General features: G+C 40.6%; 1 protein-coding gene and 1 long non-coding RNA gene across 9 annotated transcripts in view; one reads left to right on the plus strand and one right to left on the minus strand.

The window, feature by feature from the left end:
* DIDO1 (death inducer-obliterator 1) overlaps positions 1 to 23,868 on the plus strand; it is a 70,084-nt gene that overhangs the window by 2,009 nt on the left and 44,207 nt on the right. For 5 of the 8 annotated variants that reach the window (XM_081010973.1, XM_081010975.1, XM_081010974.1 and 2 more), the window contains exons 2-5: positions 15,089 to 15,271; positions 16,337 to 16,535; positions 18,555 to 18,653; positions 21,321 to 22,194. In XM_081010973.1, coding sequence (XP_080867099.1) covers positions 15,104 to 15,271; positions 16,337 to 16,535; positions 18,555 to 18,653; positions 21,321 to 22,194 — 1,340 coding nt within the window. In that variant the 5' untranslated portion in view covers positions 15,089 to 15,103. Of the gene's footprint in view, positions 1 to 15,088; positions 15,272 to 15,595; positions 15,942 to 16,336; positions 16,536 to 18,554; positions 18,654 to 21,320; positions 22,195 to 23,868 lie in introns of those variants that run through there. The other 3 variants (XM_081010977.1, XM_081010976.1, XM_081010978.1) reach the window with 3 other exon arrangements.
* LOC308480243 overlaps positions 19,352 to 23,868 on the minus strand; it is a 54,729-nt gene continuing 50,212 nt past the window's right edge. Inside the window, exons 15-16 of the long non-coding RNA XR_013987938.1 lie at positions 23,429 to 23,581; positions 19,352 to 20,262 (exon numbers count right to left, since the gene is read on the minus strand). This is a non-coding gene — a long non-coding RNA (uncharacterized lncRNA). The remainder of the gene's footprint in view (positions 20,263 to 23,428; positions 23,582 to 23,868) is intronic.

Here is a 23,868-nt window from a genome sequence, read left to right on the forward strand (position 1 = left end):
GGCAGTGTTTGAAATTAGCCAGGCGCGTTTTGCGACTAGTGTGGGTCCAATTGTGACCACGCAGAGATGCCAGGTTATTCCTGGGGGAAAGCAAAATGTCACTTCGAGAAGGATCAGAAATATTTTCCTTGAAACTTGATTTGTTTTATTCTGGATTGTTTTATTTGATGTTTTAATGGGTTGTAAACAACTTTGAGATTTGTTTTTTAAAATATAAAGTGTTATACAAATGAGATGAATAACAACCACCACCACCACCACCCATCGGGTGCAGGGGGTGGCGCCTAAACAATCCATTGTGGTGACTGCAACCTTGGTTTAAGGTGCAATTTGACAATTAGCTTATATATGTGAGTTTCTAACATTGTGTGCTTACTCAGGAGTAAGCCTCATTGTGTTCAGTATCTTCCTTTCCCCAATAATATGTATTTTGGATTGCAGTCTAGTGCTTACAATAAAGTGTGTGAGAATTGGAAGAACTGGCAGTTTTCCAGCAGTAGATAGGTAGATAACTCAGTTGTAGGATACAGTTTTTACTATTGCATGCTTACTCAAGTGACTTTAGAATCTTTTTATATGTTACCTTTTTAACTTCTGAAGCTGACTTTACTATACTTCTTAATACTAAACTGTGTGTAGTCTGCTGTGGTAATGGAATGAAAAAGCTTTAATTTAATTTTTGTTTCCCTATTTTGGTGCTCACTGGTTTTTAAGGACAGTAAAAGTCTAAATTTTACTTTCTTTAAACTTCCCAATAAGATGACCCACGTTGAATTTGGAAATGTGTGGAATTCAGTCCAGGTCATTAATTCCTATTGACAGAACTCCTATTCTGAGAAGTTCAATTTTGCTTGTGTGTAATTTCCTTTGTCCTTTACGGTTCCTTCTGGAGCAGAAGGTACATTTCCATCTTGCTGTCCTTGGTATCATATGATAACCCTACCATGGTGACATAATAGGTCATTATGAATTTCATAACAATGCAGGTTTCACTCCTTTTAGTATTGTTTTTGTGGTAAAGTAAATGGTAAATGCCTTTGAAGGGGTTTGTTTTGCTCAGTGCCCAGCAGTAGGGCATTGATAACATAAGATACCAACTTTTGTTCATGTATAGTTTGACAGTTTACCATTCTGTCTGCTAGTGCTTCATTGTTGCTTCTCCTTAGATATATACTGTACTGTACTGTAGTAAATTCTCTCCCTTCTTCCAATTTCTGGGTAGCAAATACAATCATTTTATCTTCTGTACTACTATTAGTACACTTCTGATGTTGCATAAATGTATAATAGTATTACTTAACTTTATATATTGATATGATTACTCAAGATGGCTTTGGGTCCTGGTCTCAGATTGTGCTCAGGGTTGCAATTCAGCAGAAGTGAAGAGAAAAACGTTCTATGTAGAGGTTGTTAGGCTACATCTGTTTTCTCAGACATTTTCAGGCGGTTAATTCTTAGTACAACTTCTGGATATATTTTAGCTGTATTGTTTTATTGTACAGTGGTACCTCGGGTTACAGACGCTTCAGGTTGACTCTGCTAACCCAGAAATAGTACCTCGGATTAAGAACTTTGCTGCAGGATGAGAACAGAAATCGTGCAGTGGTGGTGCAGCAGGCCCCATTAGCTAAAGTAGTGCTTCAGGTTAAGAACAGTTTCAGGTTAAGAACGGACCTCCGGAATGAATTAAGTTCTTAACCCAAGGTACCACTGTATTGCCCTTATTTTTGTAAACTGCCTCATAATCATTCTGGTGAAAGGCAGTATATAAGTTACTTTAAATAAAAGTATTCATATTTTTTGAACTAGCTTAATAATAATAATAAATAATAATAAATTTTATTTATATCCCGCCCTCCTCAGCCGAAGCCGGGCTCAGGGCGGCTAACAACAATAAAACAATACAAAAGTACAACATAAACAACACTCTAAAATCATTCATTATAAAATTCATTAATTCAAGCCACTGGCAACCATTGGGCCAGAGCTCCGCGAAGATTGCCGAGGGAGGGAGTCAGGCTGCGCCCTGGCCAAAGGCCTGGTGGAACAGCTCTGTCTTGCAGGCCCTGAGGAAAGATGTCAAGTCCCGCAGGGCCCTGGTCACTTGTGACAGAGTGTTCCACCAGATCGGAGCCACAGCCGAAAAAGCCCTGGCTCTAGTTGAGGCCAGCCTAACTTCTCTGTGGCCTGGGACCTTCAAGATGTTTTTATTTGAAGACCGTAAGTTTCTCTGTGGGGCATACCAGGAGTATATGTTTTCAGGTGGAATTAATCCTGGGTTTATTACATATCTTTTTTTTTATAAGATATTTATTAAAGTTTCAGCATATTACAAAAATGAGAGAAAAGAGTAAAAAGAAAAAAAGAAAAAAAAGAAAATAAAGATACAAGGTAAAAACAGTTAAAAACAAGTCAGTCTTTCCATATCTTATCTTTCATTTGCTTGTTTCCCTGACCTCCTCACACCTCCCTTTTTTGTATTCCAGTTCAGTTAGTTAATTCAGCAATTCCTTTCCCTCTTTGATTTTATCTTAATCTTTTATCTTAATATATTATAGCTTTAAATTATCACCTGTTAACAATCCATTTTTATATATTCCTTTATAACATTGCTGCTAAAAACCACTTAACTTCAATCCAACATCATTATTACATATCTTTCTAGGGACATAGGAATAAACATACTCCTTTTACTGCCTTGAAGTTTGGTTAGAAGAGTTCTGTAGTGATGTATAGGGATTTAAAATATTTTTCCGCCTAGGCCAATAGTTGTGTCATGTAAAATTTAAGCATTGGGTGTGCTAATCTGTAAATTGTTGGTTCAGCTCTCAGAACTGAACCACCACACAAAAAGCATTGGAAGCTGAAGCTTCTAAATCAGGGCTAGGGAACATGTGGCCTACCAGATTGCTTAAATACATGTCCCATCATTCCTGACTATTGGCCATTCTGCATGGGGGTAATGGGAGTTGAAGTCCAATAACACATGAAGGGCCTGCATTAAAGAAATCAACTTGGGCAACAGGACTTCTGGTTAACTCTTCTTGCCCTGCAGTTGGCTGTATTCCCCCCAAAATCTGCTTTGCAGGGTTTCTTAACCCTCCTCAGCAGATTTGTGAGACCGTAGGAAGAAAGATATGAAGGAGTGTGTGAGAGCAGGAAAAAGTAGTTCTGAGAGCTAGAAGGTGAGATGGAATTGATTTTTGCAGCTGGTTTGAAAGTAGGATCTCTGACAGAGTCATCAATCTCACATGCATTGGATGACCAAATTATCCAGCCAGCAGATGCCATGGAGCCACACCCTAAAATTTTTAAATGATAGAACCTGGGGAATTTAAATAAAAACAATCCGAACTATCCAATTCCAGTGTACCACTCTTTCGTTTATTGTCTTCTGTCCCCTCCAGTCTCCAAATTGCCAGCTCTCCCATGGTTGGCTTGAATTATCCCTGCAGTGCCAAACTTGACTACATTAGTCAACTTCTCATAAGTCATTTCTTGCTCTCCAGAAAACATTTCTCGGCCCAAATAATTGTCCTCTGCCCCAATTTTGGTAGAGCAGACATCGCTATCATTTAGTTGTCCTTCTCACAGTTTACCACATATCATTCTGCACCATCCCTCTTTGCTGTAAATACAGGAAAATTATAAATTATGTGTTCTTTTCTCTCCAGTTCACAGTACTATACTCCACATTTCTTGGCACATGGCGCTACTAATTAAAGGGACTAGTGGTGGAAGAAGCAGATGCTATGGCAAGAAAGATCGCAATTGCTGGGTTAACTCCATTGCTCTTCTAAGAAACTCAAATTTTTTGATCTGAAAGTGGTTCGGTAATTTGCTTAGCTTATGGTAGGGTTGTTGCAGGCCACACTCAGACCCCAAAGGGTTCGCTCTGGAAAGGCCCATGTTGGACCCGACAGATTTATGGCACTGGGGACTCAAAATTCATGTCTTGTTTTAATTTATGCTGTTTTGCCTATTGTTATCTCTGGATGTCTGCATGGTTCTCCATGATCAGTGTGTTTACTTGTAAATACAGAAGTATTACAAAGATACCATATGTCTCCAGTGTTCACCCTTATTGTTAGGAAGCAAACCTTGAGCTTTCTACCTCTTGAGAGCAGTACTAGTTCAAGGAATTTTGCTTCCTGAAGCAGAGGCCAAGTAGTGCCCTCCTGCAACCTGTTTGGGCCAGCACTTTGAAAAAAAAACCACTACTCAGGAATTGGAGCTGTTCATTCTGTTGTGTCCTGCTTGAGAAAGTGGAGCAAGCAAGCTCCCCTTGTTATAATGGTACAATTGACTAGAGAATGACCTGGGATAAACTGAAATATAGTGAAAATATTTTGTAACTTAGAAGCAGAAAATAATTTGAGGTATTTTATATGAGATATCTAGTGTATTGTTCTTTTGGTGAGGCTGTACAGCATGCATGATAGAAGCATATACAGTAAGTCATATCTCAAATAAGTCTGGTGCAGAATGGTGCCTTGGTAGTAGTCTTTTTTTCTGAGAAGTCAAAATTCAGTGACATTTTAGGAAGGAAATAAGTATTACTCAGTTTTGTAACAGAATGTAAAGGACTTATCAGGTGATTACAGAAAGAAACACCATCACCTTAATCATTGAAACCAGAGAGACTTTATGGGCTTTGTGCTTTTCTCAGCACAACTAAACTAGAACCCCAGTCATGAGAGAGTTTACTTTAAGTAAATTTGATTCAGTGACCCTTGCCTACAAGTAGTCAGCTTAGTCTCACTAAGAGATTTAAGTTGGGGCTGGAGCAATTGGAGGTAGAATTATGTTGGAGGAAAGTAATAAAACCACAGGAGAGTTGAAGGTTTGAATTAATAGTACAACCATACTGTCAAGTCTGAAACAGCTTGGGAGACAGAGGGTAAGATCATAGAATCATAGAGTTGGAAGAGACCACAAGGGCCATCGAGTCCAACCCCCTGCCAAGCAGGAAACACCATCAGAGCACTCCTGACATATGGTTGTCAAGCCTCTGCTTAAAGACCTCCAAAGAAGGAGACTCCACCACACTCCTTGGCAGCAAATTCCACTGTCGAACAGCTCTTACTGTCAGGAAGTTCTTCCTAATGTTTAGGTGGAATCTTCTTTCTTGTAGTTTGGATCCATTGCTCCGTGTCCGCTTCTCTGGAGCAGCAGAAAACAACCTTTATGTGACATCCTTTTATATATTTGAACATGGCTATCATATCACCCCTTAACCTCCTCTTCTCCAGGCTAAACATGCCCAGCTCCCTTAGCCGTTCCTCATAAGGCATCGTTTCCAGGCCTTTGACCATTTTTGTTGCCCTCCTCTGGACACGTTCCAGTTTGTCAGTGTCCTTCTTGAACTGTGGTGCCCAGAACTGGACACAGTACTCCAGGTGAGGTCTGACCAGAGCAGAATACAGTGGCACTATTACTTCCCTTGATCTAGATGCTATACTCCTATTGATGAGGCCCAGAATTGCATTGGCTTTTTTAGCTGCCGCGTCACACTGTTGGCTCATGTCAAGTTTGTGGTCAACCAAGACTCCTAGATCCTTTTCACATGTATTGCTCTCAAGCCAGGTGTCACCCATCTTGTATTTGTGCCTCTCATTTTTTTTGCCCAAGTGCAATACTTTACATTTCTCCCTGTTAAAATTCATCTTGTTTGTTTTTGCCCAGTTCTCTAATCTGTCAAGGTCGTTTTGAAGTGTGATCCTGTCCTCTGGGGTGTTAGATGAGGGAGGTATCACTGAAAACCTCCTTCCTCCCTGTTCTGCTGACAGATTTTTTTGGTCAGTGGATAGTTTCCGTTGAATACTGCCCAAAGTGCTAGATTTGTTTAGCCTTCTGTTAACTTATTGAGCCTCGTGCTGGTAGAACCCATCCTGCAACCTTAGGGTGAAGGGTGGGTAATTAATAACAACATTTTTGGGATGAAGCAAATAATTATTTCTCAAAATCCACATCACATTTCTGCAGTCACCACAGAAGCAATAGAGATGGAAGAACAAAAGATACGTGTAAAGAATGCACACTGTTCTCATCAATAGGCTAAGCATTTCCACAAATTATAGTTAGATGGGAAAGCCTGGAAAAAAATGGGGAAAATTGGAGAAAAACAGGTTTCCCCCCCAGAAAAAAAAGGTCTGGAATATTCAAACTATATCAAACTCTCCCCCCCCCCAATTTCCCCTGTTTTTCCCCAGGCCTTTTCATCTGTGTTCCTTCCCCCTCAAATAAATTCCAGAGATTAAAGAATCTTAAAACACTATTTTTTAATTTAGTGTTTAGACTTGCTATACTGTTTATATGAGTGAAGTCTGAATATAACTCTTTATTATTGGAAATCAAGGAAGTGTCACAATTCACTGGCAAAGGCCTACTCTACTTTGCCAAACCTGTGTTAGGCATTACAAATATAGGCCATCATAAAACATCCATATATAAAATTTTAAAATATGTACAAATAAACAGCTATGTAAAAATATGTAATAATGAGGATTTTCATTGGAGTTTCTTCCTGCTAAATAGTGTCATTCATCGCTGTAAGAAATAATTTTGATAAAAACTCAGCCACCCTTGCTGGTTACTTCCAGGTTAATGTCAGACAAATAGAATTTGATATTTTCATTGTGCCATTATGTTAGACTACCCCGAAAAGGAGATAGCACTCATTTGCATAGCTGGTTGTACAAAGGCCTACTCTGCCATTTCAGTGAAATAATTGCAAATTATACATGGGTGTGTTCACCTCAGAGTGTTTGGTGAAAGGGACCTTCCAGGTAGATTGTGCTAAGTGTGGACAATGTTTTCTCTGATCTTGGAACATTCACAAAAATGTCTTCACTTTGGAAGAAAAGCTCATTTTGCCTATTAAGCTGATTATTTCTTTAGCTTATTGAAAGGATATTTGTGTTGGCTTTGAAGAATTACATGTATGCAAAACAGCCAACCAAAAAACTGCAAATGAAATGGACTAGAATAAAATAGCAAGTGCAATATGATATGTAAGGTATGTTCCTTTGCATTTCCACTAGCATGTTGGCTGGTGTCAAAATGGTACATGAGGATATAGGGAAAAATCAGTTCATTTAAATCAATAGGGTGGTATAATTTCATCTCAAAATGCTTGCTAGCATGCTGGTTGTGATTAAAAGTACTTACATAGTTCAGCAGCAATGTCCCAGGGAGGTGACACCTTGAACAAAATATGCACTGAAAGCTTTGCAAACAACAACAACAACCCAATAAAAGCAGTATACTAGGTGCACACTTCATATATTGAACTAAAGTGTATGGAAGTGTATGAAAAAAAATTGAACTGGCTTTCTGACAGAGGATATTGGAGGATCAGCTACAAAATTTATATAAATTGCATAAGCTGCAGGATTCATGCACAAATGAACTGTAGGAAGGGACAGTAACTTGCTTTATGCTATGTTTTTCAACCTATGTTTCCCTTTGTAATGTGTACACATTCTGTGTACAGGTCTCTGGTCTTTATATACTGTATTGATGTGATGTAGATGGCATTAGTGTGAGAATGGTACTGCATCATAGTGCGAAATTGTATACATGAGCCGTCTTTTTTTTTTTTCTTTTTTTTTTTTTGTATCTTCCACTTATTTGATTGTATAAATCCTAGATATAATCCCTGCCAGCCTTCAGTTAAAGAATGTTTATGTTAGAGTTGGTCCCTGTCTAAAATGCTGGAGACAATAGTTTATTGTGGTTTTCTGACAGTTAGATGTAGCAGAATTGAGTTGGCTTACTGATGTCACTGTAAGAGTTGGATATTGATAGTTCCATGTTTCATAAGGGTTATTGGAAAATTAAAATCTAGGCCAAATTTTCTTTGTGGAATTGTTGAATGTCACTGTGAACTAAGGATGTTTTCAGCAGTTGACTCTATCCATAGCCTGCAGCTTTGGTCAAAAAACATCTGCCGCAGCTTTGCACAGTTCTGGCTCTTAGCCGCCTTTGGCAGCAGTCTGCAGCATTCCATCATACCCGGTTGTAAAACATCTCTATTGTTTTGGCAACATCTGTTTTCTCTGGAGTACTCCACTAGAGTAACAAGGAGTTAAGGAAGCGTGTGAGGGAGCCAGGGCGATGTTGGAGGCCAGGACTATAGATTGTGGTGGTGGAACCCTCTTGGCTGGGAGCTTTGAGCATTACAAAAGACAGAGCAAGTGTCAGAATTTGTAGTTGCTTTATTTTGCTCACCACCTCCCTTCTTCTGAAGAGTTAGTACAGACAGAAACAGGGTTCTGTGATATATCCATTAACAGGCTAATGTGTGAACCCACCGTTGTACCAACACCATTTGTGGAAAGTTTTGGTTTATGCTTTTAGCTCCGCTTCCCCCCCGTTAGATTTTTTGAGTACATTGTACTGTAATCATGACAGTTCTTCTTGCAAGGGTTCCACTAGCATTATTCTACTAGCATGTTACAGGAAGCAGAATGTCATTGTAAACGCCGCTAAAATCTGTATAGGTCCTTTAAGACAAAATCTGTATAGGTCCTTTAAGACAAAAAGAGCCACTTGGACCCGTTTCCGAAGAGAAAAAAAACTGGGAGCCGCAAAACTTACAAAATAGTAGAAAACAAACTGGACTTCAGAAAAGAGCAACTGAAATGATCTAGGCAGGGTTTTCCTCCCCACCCTCTCAGGTGGGTGCCATTGCCAGTCTGAGAGAACAAGGGCGAGTTTTGGCACCGCTTTCTCTAGAAAAATAGCACTGGAATCCCGGGGCCTCCCCTGCGAAGAAAGGTTGCAGCATTTGGGACTTTTTAGTTTTGAGGAAGGTTACCAGACGTCCACGTTTCCCAGCGACAGTCCCCAGATTTACAAATCAGTCCCATGGCAAAATCTATTTAATAGGAAGTTGAAAAGTGTCCCCAGATTCATTGAAAAAACAAACTGGTAATCTTAGTTTAGAGAAGAGGTGACATGATAGGAAGTTGGCAAATTATGTATGGAATGGAGAAAGAGGGTAGAGAAAAGCTTTTCCCCCTCTCTTGTGGACCACCAGAACTTGTGGACATCCCAAGAAGCCGAATGTTCAAAGATTCAGGGCAGAGGAAAGAGAGGACTTTTTCACCCAGCACACAATTGAACCATGGAACTCCCTCACACAGGCGACAAGTTGGACGGTCTTAAAGAAATTCACAGAGGTAGTAGTAGTAATGGAGCTGGGGGGTGGGGGTGCGAGGGGGGTACACGGATGCCTCTGAGGGAGAGGATTTTGTCTGTCAGGGGAAGGAAATGCAATGGAGAAACCAAAAGGGATAAGGTGCTACCATTAAAAAAATAAAATAAGGTTTTAACCTAAGAAGCGAGTGGAGGTTAAACCGAGCATTAAGTGGCAAGGGCTGAGGTCCCCTGAGATTATATTTAATTAAGAAAAATGACAATGATGCTGTTAATGATGGTGGCAATAGTAATAATAGTATTAATAGTAATAATTGCCGTGGGGCAGCAAGCCGCCCACTGCCGGTTCCCGCTCGGCCAATCGCCCGGCGCGCAAGCCGCCACCGGAGGGGCCGATTGAAGGAGGCTGGTCTGGGGGGCGGGTTCGAGCTGCCCGAAGGCGCCTGACAAAGCGGGCGAGGGAGCGTCCGACATGTGGCAGCTTTGTAAGCGGGCGCAAAAAGTCCTGTCTGGCCGACACGGCGCTCAGGGACCGAGTCCCGGCAGGCTGCGTTTTCACAGGCATTTTCTGGCAACCGCCGCAAAAGACTTCACGGGATGGCCGGGTACTTTCTACGCTTCTCACGCCAGTAGGAAATTGAGGGATGCTCCCTCGCCTCTGCCCCTGCTTGGTTCCCTGTAATGTGGCTTCTTGCAGCGAGAATGTAATGTATATGTAATGTAAGATCAATTTATTCTTTTTATGTTTGTTGTGTAAATTTTTTGGGGGGGAAATCATTCACTCATTTTGTGGCATTTTGTTTTGGCTGCTGGGGGTACATGGGTAGCTCTAGTATCCGCCCCGGAGCCGAGGCAAAGGTGTAAAAGAGCCACATGCGGCTCCGGAGCCGCGGGTTGCCGACCCCGGGTATAGGTTGTTGATAGGAGGAACAAAATAAATAATCTTATATGTGGAATTTGTGGACTGACTACTCACCATTCATGCACATTTCAGTGTGCAAAAAATAACAATCCTTCTTCAGAGCAGCATCTGACCAGTGCAGAGCCAAGCTGAGAGATAAACCCCGGCTGTGCACGGCCAAATTGGCAAGCCCTCGACACTTTTTCTTACAGAAGCGCATATTCTCTTTCCTCCTTCAGCTTCTAAGATGGAGGCATGGCAGGTTGGCTGAGTAGTATCCCACTGCCTCCCACATCCATCTTTGATGTGGACGGAGTGGTGGTATGTAGAGTTGCTTCTCCCCTCATCTGGCTTTGAGCTGGAGTGGGAAGGAAGAGGCATGTTGACTTGGCTCTGTGCAAGCTCCAGAGAGCCTTATTTAGGTTGAGCTCTCCGCTGTGTGTATAGGTCCTGCTGAGCACCGATACATATCTTTATATGGCTTGTGCGTGTATAGTTGTATATAATATTATTGTATTAATAGAGTTTTATACACTAGGGAAATTCATTATTCAGGAGACATAAAAACATTACAGGCATTTCTGATGCATTTTTGTGACATCCTTAGAGAAACTCCTCAAAGTGTGGTGGATCTATCCTATTGCAACGTCCAGGACAGGATGTTAGAATAGCTTGCATAATGCAATATTTGATTAAAATGCTTTCATTGCTCATTTCTGCCCCCTCTTAAATTAGGCTTTTTTTGTTGAATAGCATAGCTCTTGATGATCAGTGGTTTTTCCTATGTACTCTGTGTAAAGATTTTAAGAAGTGACCTCTTTGCAGTTATTCCTACCATTGTACTTTCTCTTCCACCAGTCTTGCTAGAATGCACTTTTACTTTGTTTACAAAGGGTCTATCTTTTACTTTCCATCTCCATGCATTATATTTACTTAAATTCTCCTAAGCGTTTCTAACTATTTCCTAACAATGAAAATTTTGAAACGTTTGCTGATCTTTGGGTTACACTGTTGGTGAAATGGGGAGAGAGATATAATGCAAAAGATCAGATCGGCTGTGGACACATTCAGCTAACTGTGAAAAGGTTGACAACTTAAGAGTCTTTATCTTCAGAGATCCACTGCTCTGTTTTGCTGGTGAAAATAATATACAGCAACAAAGGGATGAAGACTTTGCGTAGCTTGGCTGCTTATTTTCATGTTTTTTCTTTTAACTGCTGTTCCATGATCTTGGCTAGAATGAAAAGATTGAGATATTTCAAATAAGCTGATAACTGGGATGGCAAAGTCTGGTTGTGTTGTGATAATAGCGACAATGAAGAAATGACACTTTTGAGTGGCTATGGAAAAGAGAAGTTAAATACTTAAAACTAATGCTCTTTTGACTAATGCTGGATGAGTTTCAGTAGAAATACAACTAGAAAAAACTAGACACTTGTCACTTAAATCATTCCAGTACTTGGTATACCATGTGTTTTTGGTTGCAAAATAGATATCTGTGCACAAATGCTGTGTTGGTAATTCCCACAAGTCATACTAAGAGAAAACTAACATCTCATTGCTTAATATAGTTTTATAACTGTGATTGCTCTTGTAGTATGTTAAAATACTTGGCTTATTTCTGTGAGTGTTTTTTTGTTGCAATCCCAGAAAAGCAATAAGGTTGTGAAGATGTTAGGGTGTTTGTTGCTTTATGTTGTGAAGCAGGGCTAGAGCAGAATCCTATCTGGTAGGTTTCTAATTATGTGCTGTAAAAGAGTAATTTTATTTTGTTATAAATACTGTGCATGATTATAATTATACCATACTGTAACATGAGATGTTTTGATGGTGGCAGCATCTGGTTTGTAGACACTATTAGATTGATAATGTTTGATAGGATTCTCCTTTCTTCCTTTCTACATAGATTGATTTAATGGTCATGATGCACAGTTTAGTGTTTCTGTCACATTACTTTCAAGTTAGCAATCTGATGTCAACAGGTCATATTCCTAATAATTGCAGCACTGTTGAAACTGAGGGATGCTTCAGAGGCAGATTGGGCGATAGGAGATGGGTTCTTCTAACAGATAAAATTCCGTTAGGCCTGTGCAGACCATACGATCGGCAAGTCCTAGGCACTGTGGTTTTACCCACAGCTCCACCCGCGTCCCCAACACATTTCTTAAATAAGCTTAAAATAAAATCAACATATAATACAAATGTTCTAAACCCTACAGTGTATTTTTAATTCTATTCCATTGCCATTTGTAAAATGGGGGGGAGTGCCTGTTTTTTAAAAAAGAGCTTTGGCAGAGTAAGCAGATGTTACAACTGATATTTATTATAATTCCTACTGGCAGGGATTGTGAATCATCATATGTGCTAGAATCCAGGGATTTCCATCCTGTACTCAGATACGGGTGACTGCTAAGCCATACTGTGTGATCTTGTACTCTATATTATCTCACTAACTGAGCTCACAGCAGTGTCTTGTTTCCCAGATTTAAGTTAAGAAAACACGTTTGGTCCAACTAACATCAACTCTAGCTTTTGAAAAGTTCTGAACAATTAAATTTTCCAGTAAGTGATCCTAAAGTAGTTGCATATGTACGGAGAGAAACAAAAATTATCTATTCACATATTTTGCCATCCCTAGTCTCAATGCATATATTTCATTTATTGAATTTATATCCCATCCTTCCTCTCACATAAAAAAACCTATTCCAGTACAAATGTAGATATATTTCTGTAGTCAAAAGATTGTGATCAAAGGTTCTGAAATATATTGCAACCCGACACATTAGTGTTATAAGAACCTTTGAATCTATCAGAATATTGATAGCGTAGTAAGGAAGGAAATTGTGTTTTTGTTTAGGGAAATGGCTGTTTTAAATGGAAAGCCACGAGAATCAGTAATGTCACATTGGTATTCCTTGGAATGATTTAGATGAGTCATTTTAAAACACCCTTGCTTGTCAGCTGCTGTGGAGGGGCTGAGCTGGGAAGGGCAGAAGGGAAATGTGGGTTGGCCAAGGCTGCTACTCTATTTCTGGTGTTTCTGCCGCAACTTGCTCATAGTGACCCCTTTGCATTATGGACTTACTGACTAATAACACTTGTCTGTGTTTTGCATCTAATATTGCAGACATTGCAATCTCCAGTGCTAGTTTTAAAACTTAATCACATCCCCATATGTTGTAATTGGTTAATAGTTATTTCAAGCTTGCAAATCCTAACACCATAGACAATGTATATGCAGGTCAGTATCCAACATGCCAGATGGGGAAATTACTCATTTGTTTGAGCAAGAGTTCAGGGTCTCTTTAGACTGTAGCTCCCTTTTGACTGTGGCTCCACCAGAACTTGAGGGATTTTCAGAAGCTGCATTCAGAAAAGGCAAATGGCTTTACATGCAAGTGTGTGCACGGATTGCACACAAATATACACAAAACTTAGGTTGCTAACTGTTACTTGATAATGTTAGAAGAAAGAAATAGAAAATATTTTCAAGTTAGTCAACACTTTCTACCAGATGGTTGTAGAAGCAGACTGGAGATGTGACTGAAACATTAATGATTGATGTAGCTTTCCTTAAGCTTGCAGTGTAGCTTCAGGAGCCTGGAATAGGATCTTCCTGATTTGGCATTTACGTAAAAGGGAACATCTGTAGGCAAGCCTAGCAGTGCTGGAATTGAAGCCTGCCTTTTGTTAAGGGTTCTGCTGTGCATAAATACTGTAACACCCACCCCAATTTTCAAGTCATGAGAGACTTCAAGGGTTATTCTTCAAGTGGTTATCCTGGCTTTGATTTCCTTAGAATAAAAGTCACTGGAGTCTGTAGTGTCTCCACGTTGTGTAATTTTATTTACACACATATACAAACTGAGCAGTAAGTTTGAAGGGCTTACAGAGTCCCAACAGATCTTGCTCTTCCATTGGATTTCTAGGGAGGGTCCTGAAAGCCATAGCTTTGGTTTAATCACAAAGAGCAAGTCAGGCCTCTGTGTCTTCCCGGCTCCAGAGGACACGAGGCAAAAGCTAGACCCTGACTTCTTATTCTTCTACTGCTAGGGTGCCTTGGTCTCCAGCCTGGTGAGTGATGAAGACCTACCCTCTCCTTCTGGAAACAACACTAGCTAGTTGTTTCTATGACAACACATCTGTACATTATCAATTCTCTAGACATAAAAATGGATGACTTGGTCCAGGCTTCCTCAGCCTCGGCCCTCCAGATGTTCTTGGCCTGCAACTCCCATGATCCGTAGCTAGCAGGACCAGTGGTCAGGGATGCTGGGAACTGTGGTCTCAAAACATCTGGAGGGCCGAGGTTGAAGAAGCCTGACTTGGTCAGTCCCATTCACTTGACTATCCAATGCAATCACCAATCATGTGAAGCACTTATATTCACTCTAATGACACCTTTGTGCCTGCGTCCACCCAATTCAAACCCAAGATCCCCCTCCCCTCATTGTGTATATATATGCTTGCAAAATCGGTAAACCTTTTGAAAGCTGTTTACCTTACCTTTTGAAAGCTGTTTATAAATAGGCCTGTTCCCTGCAGCATTTTTTGCATGCTGCCCTTGCTCTTGGTTTGGGGGAGTTTGAGAAAAGGGGCCTCTGTTAAGTCTTGCAGGAGTCATCCACATGTGGTAGCTGACCCTGCTCAGCCAGCTTGTGTTTAACATACAATATTATCCCCTTGCTCCAGGGTAGAGTAAAATTGCAATGTATTCTCCAATGCAGTGGAGAATTTCCAGGAGAAGGAAGTGAACAAATTGTATGCCAACTGCTCTTTATGCTAAAGTAATGTCTAATTACTTTTCCCCCAAATTAAACACATTAGGGGTTTAGTGTATAATATGCGTTCTTTGCATAATGGCCAATTATTCTGTCATCTAACTGATGGGATATGACTTTTAGTATTATTAAAGTATAAGCTGATGATTAGGCTTTTAGTTTTGCTTTAGAATTAAAGAGATACTTTTATAAAGAAATTGAACAAGAAATGATTAGCCAACTTTTTCCCTCTTCCTTCTGGCAGATCTTTTAAAATTGCATGATGTGTGATGAGTTGGAGCTTCTTAACAGGGAGATTGGGAGGTTATTACAAAGCATCATCGTGGAAGGAAGCTCCTTAAACTCAGAATCTCTTCAGCCATCAAGCTCTGATTCCTGGGATGTAGCCACTGCTTCAAGCAGTGAAACACAAGGCAGTTTAGTAAAGGTATCAAATACCTTATTGTTGTTACAGGGCTCCCATGATAACTTGTCCTATCATAGTAGGCTTTATTTGCATAGTATTTAGAAAGCCATCTAGGATATGTGTTGGCACACATTATCTGTAAGTGGTGTTGAATTAAAATGTTGCTTAAAGGTTGACACAATTCAAGGAGGAATACTTATGCCCTGTTTATTTGAGAAATACATTTCAAAAGTCTATGCTAACATAAATTTCCCCTGAGGTAACCAAATAATAAGCCCTATCTTAAAATGCAGTTTTAGGGAAGAATTATCCTTTTGCGTATGGCAAAATATCTGAGAACATAAATAAATTGAGAGAATAAAATTGCATTAGATTTTTCTGTAGCATTTTTTGTGGTTGTTAAAGCCTAGTTTTGTCTGAAGATGGCACTTACAACAGTTTTGGCCATATTTAATTCAACCCCCCAATCTCTCTTTTTGTTTTCTGCGCTGAACAAATGGTATTGACACAGTATTTAAAGTGCTGGCCCTTTAAATGAGATGGGGTAGAATCTTCAAGCTTTTGATTTCTGGTGGTTGGGATTTGTCGGTTGGGCAAATCCCTGTGTGGGTTAGTGATGGAGAGAGCGAGAACTGGCAGCAGAAGCAAGGGGATGTTTTAATACTGAAGATCTGTTCAAAAACCTTAACAGGTAACCTGTTCTTCAAATCATCCCTTAAACAGGAATACCCATATTTTATAGTAGGATGAAGATTTTTCTTTTGCAAGTATTCATTCTATGACTTCACAATAATTTGAAGCTATAAATTACCTTACTACTCTTTGATTTATAAAAATACCTGTGCCCAATCAGTGTAAAACACTGATAGAGGCAAAACTTTGAAAGTTGTAGTCAAGTGTAGCATTCACAAATGGTTAATGCTTAATAGGTTTCATCCTGTATGTAATGTAATGAAATTATCCCCTTTAAAAATACGTTGGTGCAAGTTCTAATAATTTAGTTAGTGTGAGCAGGATCTCTTATTTCAAATGGGTAAGAAGTGGTAACGCAAGTGAACAACAATCTAAATACATTTTTTGTAACAGGCAGCCAAACCAAGTGCAGCATTGCTGGTTTCGGAGTCAACAGGATGGCATCAAGATGAACTTTGTGCTTCTGACTTCCCCAGAACAGCCTGCACTGTAGGGCTTATGCTGAGTGACTTGCTTCTGCCCTCCAGTGATTCTTCCTTTGGTTTAAGTCAAGAGGGAGAAAAAATACTGGCATCCTCTAATGCTATGTCAGGTAAAAGCATTTAGAGGATATTGGAGCCTATTCTATTTCATTTGCTTTTTCTGGAAATTAGGATCCACCTTCTTATTTCATAACCTTTCTTTACTATCCAAAGTAAACATATATTAAGATCTTAATTATATACTGTGTTCTGTTGTATTGCAGTCTCTTCAGAATTCTATTGTACTTTATTTTTCTGTGTATAAGACAATGTTGTTTGCTAAAAAAAATTAGTCAAAAATTAAGGGGGGTCTTATACATGGATGGTGAATGCACAGGGATTAAACTGTCCCTCCCGGGTGCCTGGCTTGGGCAATCTCCCCAAAAAAGCTCAACTTTGGGCGATCTTGAGTGTTGGTGGGGCACGCCTCACTGCTGCCCCAGGCGCCCGTGGGGGTTGCCATGCTGTTGCCAGTGCTTTGAATGTTTAATAAAATATCAAAGTTGTTCTGTTTGCTCTTTAAAATATTGATTTCTTAATTTTGGGTTCGGAAAAATAGGAGTCATCTTATACATGGGGGCATCTTATACACGGGAAAATACAATAATTATGAAAGCAAGTCCTAGCTGTGTCCACATTGCTGTGTGACATTGTGTCATATAACATGTTTGTGGAGTTTTGCGGCTCAAAGCTGGGGACTTTGTTCATAATTAGGCAGGGGACAGTTGTCTGAAGAAATTCAGTTCTGAAAAGTTGGAAGTCCAACTTGAGAAGGCTTGCTGTAAGCAGAATAAATTATAGAAATAGTGTTATGACACACCCAGTACAAAGATTGTGTAGGGCTGTTACTCATTTCCCTGCTATTCCATAGGACAAAAGGCATGGACCCCAATCCAGAAGATTTTTCCAATATATTGTGAACGAGTCTTGCCTAGATTCAGTATCTCAGGAAGTCTAATACTGTATGGGGTGACTGGTGAAAATTGTCAGGGTCCCAGTGGGCATGGAAAATGTAGGAAGGCAGACTTACAGACCAGTTTGTGATGTACAGAACATGCTTCCTATTCAGGCACCATTCTTGGATTATGAGCAGTCACTGGAGTGGGAGCCCATAGTGTCGCTGATGTGTATGGTAACAGTTGCTCTATTCAGAGTAGCATAACTGAGGTTATAGGTAAAAAGGAGACTGGAAAGCTATATGGTTGGTGTCTGTGTTCAGTCAATGTGCACTAAGTCAGAATCTCTGGGGTGGGCAGGGGAGCAACTGGAAGTACCTTGTATTATGCTGCAGCACACCTAGAGTACTGCTACGTTTGTTTCTGGCAGACAGCGATTGTGGAGTTGGGAAGAAGGCAAGTGTGGGAACATGTTTCAGCAAGTGCATGCTTTTAATTGTCTAACCTGTTCCCTTCAAGCTATATTTAATGTAACAGACAACATACTTTAGATTCCACACATGCTAAAATAAACACAATGGTGCATTCATAGGGTAGGAAGCTGCCTTATACAGAGTCAGGCTGTTGGCCCATCTAGCTTGGCATTGTCAATAGTGACTGGTAGGAGCTGTCCACAGTTTCAGACAGAAGCATTTCCCAGCTCTACCTTGAAGATTGACCCTTTAGACAATATGTGTGCTGTGTTCAAAATATGCTGTAACTGTAGGACCATTACAAAACTAGCAATGTTCTGCTTTTTTAAGAGTCATCAGCTGTCTAAATCCCTTCAGGACTCTTTCCAAGCCTCACCCCTCATTGGCCCTGCTTCACACCCAGGGTGTTTCTGCCTAGTTGCAATGTGTCCTTGAATGCTGATGAAGTCTCTAGCTGCTTGCCTGGATGGATGGATAATAGGGGGTATGTGTATGTGTCTATAGAAAATAGTTTACTCCAAAAACAAACCTACATTAGTTGCTGCACCCACTTTTGTCTCTGTCCTCACCTGTGATCCTCAGAGGGGAATGTCACTTCAGGCTGAAAAAGGTGCCCCATCCCAATCTAAATATGTTAATGAAATAGCAAATTTGCTTTTCCATGTTTATCAGGTTGAAAGTAAATCAGTGTTAAAAACCTTTTGTGTTTGTTCTTTTTCAGGGGTGACATATGGGAATAGTGTTATCACTGGTGTGAAAGAAGAGAATCTGGAATCTCTGGCACTGGATTCTGAATCTAATATGGAAACCCGTTCTCTTGGTAAATTATTTTGTTTAGGAAAGTGTCTAACCTGAATAAAGGTTTCTAATTGTAATTACTTCCATTTCTGATTATTAGGCTGTGAGTGCTATTGCTTATGTAGCCAAAACTGTACCACCCATTCACAAGAGATATATATTGGAAGGTTTGGTGGTGACCCCAAGGTTTGCAGAAGTACAAAAGTATTTTTTTAAACAAAGTAAGTAGGAGGGAACGGCCCAGTGATGACTGAGCATGTGCCCTGGTCACAGAATTGCTGGGGAAAGGTGAATGAAGTAGCTGGAACCTCAAACACCTGACACTGAAACCTTTTGTTAAAGGTTCCAATTGCCTATACAGTGGTACCTTAGTTCTCGAGCTTAATCCGTTCTGGGAGTCCGTTTGACTCCCAAAACGGTTCAAAAACAGAAGTGCAGTTTCTGATTGGTTGCAGGAGCTTCCTGCACTCAAGCAGAAGCCGTGTTGGATGTTCAGCTTCCGAAAAACGTTCCCAGACATACTTCCGGGTTTGCAGTGTTTGAAAGCCAATTTGTTCGGGAGACAAGCCATTCAAGTACCAAGGTACCACTGTAATAATACTGATCATAGTCTGCATTGATTTGCAATGAAAGTTAATAGTTTTAATAGTTATTAGTCTCTGATATACCCTTTATGATAATGATAATAATAATAATGATAATAATAATAATAATAATAATAATAATAATAATAATTTATTATTTATACCTCGCCCATCTGGCTGGGTTTCCCCAGCCACTCTGGGCAGCTTCCAACCAAATATTAAAATACAGTAATACATCAAACATTAAAAGCTTCCCTAAACAGGGCTGCCTTCAGATGTCTTCTAAAAGTCTGGTAGTTGTTTTTCTCTTTGACATCTGGTGGGAGGACGTTCCACAGGGCGGGCGGGTGCCACTACCGAGAAGGCCCTCTGCCTGGTTCCCTGTAACTTGGCTTCTCACAGTGAGGGAACCGCCAGAAGACCCTTGGCACTGGACCTCAGTGTCCGGGCAGAACGATGGGGGTGGAGACACTCCTTCAGGTATACTGGACCGAGGCCGTTTAGGGTGTTAAAGGTCAACACCAACACTTTGAATTGTGCTCGGAAACGTACTAGGAGCCAGTGTAGGTCTCTCAAGACCAGTGTTATGTGATCTTGGCGGCCGCTCCCAGTCACCCGTGTAGCTGCCGCATTCTGGATTAGTTGTAGTTTCCGGGTCACCTTCAAAGGTAGCCCCACATAGAGCGCATTGCAGTAGTCCAAGCGAGAGAGAACTAGAGCATGCACCACTCTGGCGAGACAGTCCGCGGGCAGGTAGGGTCTCAGTATGCGTACCAGATGGAGCTGATAAACAGCTGCCCTGGACACAGAATTGACCTGCACCTCCATGGATAGCTGTGAGTCCAGAATGACTCCCAGGCTGCACACCTGGTCCTTCGGGGCATAGTTACCCCATTCAGGACCAGGGAGTCCTCCACACCTGCCCGCCTCCTGTCCCCCCAAACAGTACTTCTGTCTTGTCAAGATTCAACCTCAGTCTGTTAGCCACCATCCATCTTCCAACCGCCTCCAGACACTCACACAGGACCTTCACCGCCTTCACTGGTTCTGATTTGAAAGGTAGAGCTGGGTATCATCTGCATACTGATGAACACCCAGCCCAAACCCCCTGATGATCTCTTTCAGCGGCTGCATGTAGATGTTGAAAAGCAAGGGGGAGAGGAAAGAACCCTGAGGCACCCAACAAGTGAGAGCCGAGGGGTCTGAACACTCATCCCCCACAACCACTTTCTGAACACGGCCCAGGAGGAAGAAGCGGAACCACTGTATAACAGTGCCCCCAGCTCCCAGCCCCTCTAGACGGTCCAGAAGGATGTTATGGTCTATGGTGTCGAAAGGCACTGAGAGATCCAGCAGAACTAGGAAACATATAGATAGATAGATAGATAGATAGATAGATAGATAGATGTAAACTGCTTTGGTATTTTTATGACAATAGCGGTATATAGATATTTTTTAAAATAAATAAGTAAAACTTTTCAGTTATTTGACACTTATATGCTGCTATAGAACATAAATAATTGTATCTCTTGTATTTGGGGAATGTCCTATTCGTTATAGGTCAGCATTTCCCAACCTGATGTATTCCAATGTGTTGGGCTACAATTTTCATCATACTATCCAGGGTTGATGGGAGTTATAACCTAAAGCATTTGTAGGTTACCAGGTTGGGGAAGATGGATCCAAGCCAATAGACAAGTAGCTAGTTGCACTTGTGAATTCATAGCCCTGAGCAGACTTTTATATAATAGGCTGAGTAATATGTTGTCCATTCATCTTGACCATAGTCTCTACCTATCCACTGCCAGGATAGGTAGCTGCCATATTGGTGAGCTGACACTCCTTTGTTGATTAAGCCTGAAAGGGAAGAGGTGCGGAAAAACAAGGTGTAACGGACAGAGAAACTTAACACTGTGCCCTGTTTCTGATATAACCTTGCATTCTGTTTAGTTGGAATTTCAAGAGGAAGTATGTTTTTGCTCAAAAGTTCAAAAATGAAGCATACACAGGAAGAAGTGTTAAACATGTTACTGTTTATGGGAAGGCAATTTTAAAATCCATGTTTAAAATATGCAATTCTTTGTATCATTTCTCTTCAACATCAGCTTTGGATGACAAAAGTGAGCAAAGCAATGACGATGAACAAAAAACAATTAAACCCACAAGTAAGGAGTTCAAGAAAACTTGGGGGTTTCGGAGAACTACAATTGCAAAGCGTGAAGGTTTAGGGGATGCTGAAATGGACATCACCGAACAGTCATCTCCACAGCAGCAAAGTCTGGCTCTTAGGCGTAGTGGGCGACAGCCCAAACGCACTGAACGGGTAGAAGAATTTCTTACAACTGTAAGGCGCAGAGGAAGGAAGAATCTTCCCACAGCTCTTGAGGACTTGAGCGAGCCAGCATCCTGCCATGTTACTGACATTGAAACTGCTTCTGAAGGCAGTGTAGAAAGCATGTCAGATGTAAAAGCCATGTCTCAGAAGTGTCACTCCAAGGACAGTAAGGGCCAGCCAGCTGGGAAAGGTAGAACCACTAAAGAACATGACTATGAGGAAAGGGAGGATGATTCATCTGACAGTGATAGTGATGGGTTAACACTGAAAGAGCTACAGAACCGTCTAAGAAAGAAATGTGTCGAGCAGAAACCTACAGAACTAACTCTGAAAGAGTTACAGAATCGCCTCAGGAAAAAACATCAAGAACAAAATCCTACAGAGACAGTTGATGTTCAAGCAGGCAACCAAATTAAGACCGAAATAGCTGTAAAGCAAGAACCAGAAAGTATAGGCAATACCGAGGCTGGAGATCAAGGAACGGTTCCCAAAGAAATGAGTGAAGCAGTTCAGGTTAAGAAAGAAGGAAGATCTCCTGCGCATACTGGGGATGAACCTGAAGAATCCAAAAAGAGGAAATCAGAGTCTGAAGTTTATGATCCTAGTACTCTGTACTGTATCTGTCAGCAGCCTCACAACAACAGGTATTACCTACTTATTTATTTCATAAAATTTATACACCGCTTGATTGTAAAAAAACCCCTCAAAGTGGTTTAAAAAAGATAAATGAGGAAAATCAAGAAAAATTCACGCCCGTACTTTATAATATACAGAAGTTAAAATACAGTTACAGATAGGTAGCCGTGTTGGTCTGCCATAGTCAAAATAAAAAAAATCCTTCCAGTAGCACCTTTAAGACCAACTAAGTTAGTTCTTGGTATGAGCTTTCGTGTGCAAGCACACTTCTTCAGATACACTGAAACAGAAGTTGCCAGATCCTTCTATATAGTGAGAAGGTGGGGAGGGGTATTACTCAGAAGGGTGGTGGGAATGGGAGATTGGCAGATAGCTAAGATGAGCCTGCTGACGACTCTTAACGACTGTAATAGGTCTTACAGGAAAAGGCAAGGGGTGAGAAGGTGAGAAATGGCTTAGTCATTAAAATAGTTTTTCACAAACTCCCCTGCACCCTGCCACCAAATAGTTTCTAAAATAGCTACAGTGGTACCTCTGGTTATGAACTTAATTCGTTCTGGAGGTCCATTCTTAATCGGAAACCGTTCTTAACCTGAGGTACCACTTTAGCTAATTGGGCCTGCCGTGCTGCCGGCACGTGATTTCTGTTCTCATCCTGAGGTAAAGTTCTTAACCTGAGGTACCACTTCTGGGTTAGCAGAGTTTGTAACCTGAAGTGTTTGTAACCCGAGGTACCACTGTATAGTAGTTGGATAAAATCTTTAAACATGAAATAGACAGTTTTGAAATTTCTGCTCTTAAGAGACAGTCTATTATGTACAAGAACTTTTTATAGAGGTTTGGAAGTTTTGAGTGATAGAGGGATAGTTGTTGAATGCAGTTGAGAGAGCATGTATATGGAACTTTCAAACAACAATTTAATTTTGTGTTGCTCGGAATGCACAATTTAAAATACATCTGCTGTGCTACCACATGGCTCTTCACATATATCTACCACTATTGTTCAGTCCCAGTAGTCTGAGATACAGAAGTTCTAATTTAGGGTGGAAGCGTTCATATGGTCTAATCAGTCAAGAGGGAAGTAGTACTCTGAATTTTCAGGAAGGGGAAATGCAGTTTTGGGAAGGCTTGTTATAGGATCATGGAATCGTAGAGTTGGAAGGGACCCGGAGAGTCATGTGGTCCAACCCCCTTCAATGCAGGAATCTCAGATAAAGCAACCATTACAGATAGCCATTCAACCTCTGCTTAAAAACCTCCAAGGAAGGAGAGTCCACAACCTCCCGAGGGAGTCTGTTCCACCGTTGAACAGCTCTTAACATCAGAAAGCTTTCCCATAAGTTTAGTCAGAATCTCCTTTCTTGTAACTTGAAGCCATTGTTGTTCCTGAGTAGTCTGTAGGAATGCAAAGGTGCAAAGAAAGACAATTGTATATGGGTTTAGCAAAGCAGTGGGAGTCATATGTAGGGGTGAAATTGCATCATTTACTGAGACATTTGGGCATTTAATTATGTAAAGAAAAGAGTTAAATGGGATAACGAAGTAAGCTTTTGTCTGATTTCATATAGATGTGGGATCTTTTTTATTTACTGTTTTGGTGGTGATATGACTAATTTTATTGGCTGTATTTGATTGTAATCAGACAGATTTTGTAAAACTGAAGTATTTCACATTGATATATT

Source organism: Podarcis pityusensis (assembly GCF_964106645.2).
Source record: "Podarcis pityusensis genome assembly, chromosome: 6".
Lineage (NCBI taxonomy): Eukaryota > Metazoa > Chordata > Lepidosauria > Squamata > Lacertidae > Podarcis > Podarcis pityusensis.